The 5,796-nt window shown below is 39.1% G+C and overlaps 1 protein-coding gene across 8 annotated transcripts in view; it reads right to left on the bottom strand.

Moving 5' to 3' along the window:
• Nucleotides 1-5,796, bottom strand: part of TIA1 (TIA1 cytotoxic granule associated RNA binding protein) — a 19,495-nt gene that overhangs the window by 2,686 nt on the left and 11,013 nt on the right. For 6 of the 8 annotated variants that reach the window (XM_037736151.1, XM_017522027.2, XM_017522034.2 and 3 more), the window contains 5 exons: nt 3,785-3,893; nt 3,303-3,398; nt 3,111-3,195; nt 1,964-2,087; nt 967-1,112 (listed from right to left, as the gene is read on the bottom strand). In XM_037736151.1, coding sequence (XP_037592079.1) covers nt 967-1,112; nt 1,964-2,087; nt 3,111-3,195; nt 3,303-3,398; nt 3,785-3,893 — 560 coding nt within the window. The remainder of the gene's footprint in view (nt 1-966; nt 1,113-1,963; nt 2,088-3,110; nt 3,196-3,302; nt 3,399-3,784; nt 3,894-5,796) is intronic. The other 2 variants (XM_037736149.1, XM_037736152.1) reach the window with 1 other exon arrangement.

Below are 5,796 nucleotides of genomic sequence, written 5' to 3'. Positions count from 1 at the left end.
TCTGTTGCACAAGCTGTAGTGCAGTGGCATGGTCTTGGCTCACTGCAACCTCCGCCTCCCAGGTTCAAGTGATTCTCCTGCCTCAGCCTCCCAAGTAGCTGGGTCTACTGCTGTGCAGCACTACACCTGGCTAATTTTTGTATTTTTAGCAGTAGTGGGATTTTGCCATGTTGGCTAGGCTGGTGTCGAACTTCTGGCCTCAAGTGATCTGCCAGCTTTAACCTCCCAAAATGCTGGGATTACAGGTGTGAACCACAACACCCAGCCTACAAAATTCTTTTTTAACAGCCTAAGTATTTTTATTTCCAGTGTGTTTTTCAGAAATGTAAGTAAAATAGTGTAATTCAGGGTGTATAAGGAAGCTTGTAGTATAATAATACATGAGGCTAGGTGCAGTGGCTCATGCCTGTTATCCCAGCACACTGGGAGGTTGAGGTGGGTGGATCACCTGAGGTCAGGAGTTTGAGGCCAGCCTGGCTAACTTGGCGAAACCCCATCTCTACTAAGAATACAAAAATCAGCTAGGCATGGTGGTGCATGCCTGTAATCTCATCTACTCGGGAGGCTAAGACAGGAGAATTGCTTGAACCCAGGAGGGGAAGGTTGCAGTGAGCCAAGATTGCACCACTGTACTCCATCCTTGGGTGACAGTGTGAGACTCTGTCTCAAACAAAACAAAACAAAACAAAACATGAATAAACCCTTCGTACAGAAAAAAGCATAATGAATACAACAACTAGCATCAAAGTCAGTGTATATAAGAATGGCTCAGTGACCATTAGTCATGTGAAAAGCTTAACAACTATTAAGCTCTTATTTTCTTACTAAAAAATAAGTCCTTTCAAGGCTATAGTTATGCTTTACACAAGGGGCCCTATTACTCACTAATTCTTAAAATTTCTTCCTAACTAAAATTTCTTTAGACATTTTCAAAGGTTAGTAAAGGAAGAGGTCAGATATGCTTACTTAAATCCTTGCTGGTTCCATGCCTGGCCATACATTCCATATGCAGGAACTTGCCAACCATTAGGCATATACTGGCCAATTTGCTGTGCATTTCCATACCACTGGCCCCACTGGCCATAAGGTTGTGGATATCCAATTTGACTCTGCTATTAAGTAAAATTTAGTATTATTTGAAGTTAACTGTATATATACAATCCTAATATGTTAATACCACAAATTCTTAACCAAAACAGACAGGGCTATCCTTATAATTAAAATGACAGGATAAACAAAAGTTGACTGCTAAAAAAAAAATTAAAAAGTGAGGTTAGACTGCTGTAACTCTATGTGATACTCTGAATGGCATAAATTTTGGAAGGCATCAGTTGATACCCTAGTAATAAATATTAAACTTAATAAAATGTTTAAGTGTTTGGCATACTATCCACATAACTGTTTCCTTTAGATAGAGAAGATATGATTACTTATTTCTATATTCAGCTTACTTAAGAAACGTATATAGTTTAGGATTTGCTTACTCCCATCTCTGTGCTCCATTTACAATTTCCTCATAGAAATCTTTCTGGAATCAAGTTTGAGTTACTAAAGCTGCCTGGAAAAAAAAAATAAGGCAGCAAAATCTGGAAGAAAAATGCCAAGGCCATAACTATATTTACAGCTTTATTTTCGTTTCAGTTGAGTCAAGCATGCTTGTGAGTTCTCCAAATAGTATGTGAATAAATCTACTAAGTATTAAAAAAAGATTTAATACCCTTTTAGGTTTCTCGGAGCATTTTAAATTCCACTGTGTGAGCATGAGTCAATTGAGGCGGTCACATTCATCATGTCACCACTGCAATCCATGAAACACCATTCTGGAACTATAATACATGTAGGAACAGCCCTTATGTACTGTCATTTTAGCTAGAAATTTATTAATAAGGATTATCAACAATCTTCACTTTAAAATATTATTATTAGTCCAACAATTATCTCTCCAAGTTAAGAACCCTCTCACCTGTTGCACGGGATTTATCATATCAAGGGTTTCTTTGCCCCAATAGCATTTCACAACATGACCTTCAATGGTAGTACCATTAACAGAAACAATTGCATGTGCTGCACTTTCATGGGAATTGAACCTATTGAAAACAATATTAAGAATCACCAATACAAATTTTTTTTAAATATTTAGGAATAAAACCTATTTTAAAAATCAGGGTGAGTCTGAGGTAAAACAGTTTGCATAAAACAATCAATAACATGGCACATTTTCTTTGCTATTTTTTTTCAAAGATCTTGTAGTTCTGGGAAAACTTGTATTAACAGAGAATGTGTATTTGCTGGCCTTGTGTTAGGAGGGAGCTATAAAATCACAGAGGTGGCCGGGCGCAGTGGCTCACGCCTGTAATCCCAGCACTTTGGGAGGTAGGCTGTTCACGAGGTCAAGAGATCGAGACCATCCTGACCAACATGGTGAAACCTGTCTCTACTAAAAATACAAAGATTAGTTGGGCATGGTGGTGTGCATCTGTAATCCCAGCTACTCAAGAGGCTGAAGCAGGAGAATTGCTTGAACCCAGAAGGTAGAGGTAGCAGTGAGCTGAGATCATGCCACTGCACTCCAACCTGGGCGACAGAGCAAGACCCTGTTTCAAAAAAAAAAAAAAATCACAGTGGCAAATATGTTAGATGCTAGAGAAATTGCGATTTCTTTTTTCTTTTGTGCAACGGACTCTGGCTCTGTTGCCCACACTGGAGTACAGTGGTTGTGATCTTGGCTCACTGCAACAACCTCCACCTCCTGGGTTCCAGTGACTCCTGCCTCAGCCTCCTGAGTAGCTGGGATTACAAGCATGTGCTGCCACACCTAGCAAATTTTTGTTTTAGTAGACACGGGGTGGTTTCACTATGTTGGCCAGGCTGGTCTGAAACTCATGACCTCAGGTGATCCACCCGCCTTGGCCTAACAAAGTACTGGGAATACAGGTGTGATTCACTGCATCCGGCCGAAATTTCCTTATCTTTAACCAATGTAAATTTTTAAGAAAACAATGTAAGTCTTCAAAAAATATTTTGAAGGAACAAGTTTTTAATTTTTATTTCTTTTCTGATTTTCCAGTTATATTACCAAGGAAAAGGTTTTTTTAAAAAACCATCCTTACCGAACAAATGAATATCCTTTATCTGGAAAGACTCGAATTTCCATTATTTGTCCAAATGGTGAAAAAGTCTGACGCATTAGTTGTTCTGTTAGACAAAAAACAAAAACAAATCACACTAAGTTATAAATAAATCCTACAAACATTAAGCTTTGCACTTTAAATATTAATGCCACACAGGGAAGACTCCCATACCTGTTAGCCCAGAAGTAACACCTCCACAGTACACAGTACAGTTGCTTGGACTAGACTGATTTACAACCTCATCATATGATAGCTGTTTGGTATTTGCTGGTGAGAGAAAAGGTTTATGTCTTTAATTCATTAAATAAAATGTGCAGAAAGAGAAAAGCAGCATTCACTACACTACTGTAAAGGTAACATTAACCTTGATCAAAATGCTCATATTATACACATTATATTTCAGTCCAGGATTAAACCTCCCCAACAAATGTCTAAAAAATTACCCAGTATTTTCTACTTAATAGGAGACTTGACATTAGAAATAATATTATTTATAATTACAAAAATGAAAACTAAGTACATTTTTGAACAGTAGTCTTGATTTGCTTCTCATCTATTTCTGCAATAAGTCTCCGGGAACAGCTCTAACATTTAAAATCTATTGTATTTTTCTCCAAAATTCCACATTTCCTTTTCTTCTCCAATACACCTACACTCATATGTACTCTTTGGAGCGGGAGGCTTTCGGGTTGCCCAGTTAGTTCTGATTTGTCTTCCACCAAGCCACTGGCCACCCATCTGTTGAATGGCGTTTTCAGCATCCTGTTCCGCACAACATTAGAAACAATAAAGAAGTCACTATTAGTTGATGTTAAACAACTTTTAGCAGTAGAGAAAACTTGGTGCTTTTCACAAACATTTTAAGTGAAAATGCCTTGCGAGGCCGGGTGCAGTGGCTCATGCCTGTAATCCCAGCAATTTGGACACTTACATTGTTACCTTAAACTCTTTGGCCGAGGTGGACAGATTACGAGGTCAGAAGATTGAGACCATCCTGGCCATGGTGAAACCCCATCTTACTAAAATACAAAAAATTAGCCGGGTGTGGTGATGCATGCCTGTAGTCCCAGCTACTCAGGAGGCTGAGGCAGGGGAATCACTTGAACCCAGGAAATGGAGGTTGCAGTGAGCCTACATCATGCCACTGCACTCCAGCTTAGCGACAGAGCAAGACTCCATCTCAAAAAAAAAAAAAAAAAAAAAAAAGAAAATGCTTTACAAAAAATATCATAGGTTTCCTAAAATGCAATGGTGCTTTTAATTTTTAAATTTATTTTATTTTATTTATTTATTTTTTGAGACAGAGTCTTGCTGTGTCGCCCAGGCTGGAGTGCAGTGGTGTAATCTTGGCTCACTGCAACCTTTGCCAACCAAGTTTGAGCGATTCTCCTGACAGTCTCCTGAAGAGGTGGGATTACAGGCACCCACCACCATACCTGGATAATTTTTGTATTTTTAGTAGAGATGGGGTTTTGTCATGTTGGCCAGGCTTCTTGAACTTCTGACCTCAAGTGATCTGCCCAACTCAGCCTCCCAAAATGCTAGGAGTATAGGCGTGAGCCATCATGCCCAGCCCAATGGTGCTTTTTAATTATTTTTCTTTTATTTGAATATTAAACTTTGAGAATATTAATCATCTGAAAAAGTCCTGAGCCCAAAAGCCGTAACGAGGTACATATCATAAACTTCATACAACTCAGACTAGTATAGAGGAAAATCTTAAACAAATAAGCCTGTTAACAACAACATTTGGTTTCTCATTTATCCAACAAATAAATATTGTAGTTATGTTCCAGGCACGAGGTTAAGGGAGAGCTAGGGATACAATGGTAAACAGGTATACATGATCTCTTACATTCTTTTGTAGGGAACAAATAAACCAATTACAAATTGTTGTAAGAGCTATGACAGAAACAAAAGGCTGAGATAGAGAATGTAGGCACAAGGATCTACTATAGACTGGATGAATAAAGAAGGTCTTTTTGAAATAACTTTTAAACTGAGCCTGAAAGCAGCAGGAGCTAGCCAAGTTTAAACAATGGGGAAGAAAGCCCCAGTGGAGAGAAAGGTATTCCAAAGTGTGTTAAAGCACAGAAGAGTTTAGTATGCATCTAAAAGAAGCAGGTGAGGGAAAACTAGCTTCAATGGAACCTAGTGAGCAAAAAAGAATGTCAGAGAATGAAACTGAAAGAGTTTAAGCAAGGAATCGTCATAATCTATGTTTTAAGAAGGCCACTCTTAGTGCTAAGAGGAAAATGGCTTAGGGTAATGGGTAGTAAGGGGATAAAGATACTTTGAAAAGTTTGAAGACATATAAATGAAGACTTTGTTAATAAGTGTGGAACAGAGAAACAGACTGGAGATACAAAATTCATGCAGACTAGAGAAAGGGCCTAGGACAGAGCCCTGAAAACAGCAAAAATTGAAACATGGGTAAAGGAATAATCACTAGCTAAGGTGACTAAGGAGGAGCAGCCAGTGATGAATGAAGAAACCCACAAGAGTACGGTCAAGGGAGCCAAGAAAAGACGTTAAGAGGTGACCTTGAAGCCGGGCGCGGTGGCTCACGCCTGTAATCCCAGCACTTTGGGAGGCCGAGGCGGGTGGATCACGAGGTCAAGAGATCGAGACCATCCTGGTCAACACGGTGAAACCCCGTCTCTAC

The sequence above is a fragment of the Cebus imitator genome, unplaced genomic scaffold, assembly GCF_001604975.1.
Source record: "Cebus imitator isolate Cc_AM_T3 unplaced genomic scaffold, Cebus_imitator-1.0 Scaffold23, whole genome shotgun sequence".
Classification (NCBI taxonomy): Eukaryota; Metazoa; Chordata; class Mammalia; order Primates; family Cebidae; genus Cebus; species Cebus imitator.
Note: the sequence above shows the minus strand (reverse complement) of the source record. Positions and strands in the feature narration are given on the sequence as shown.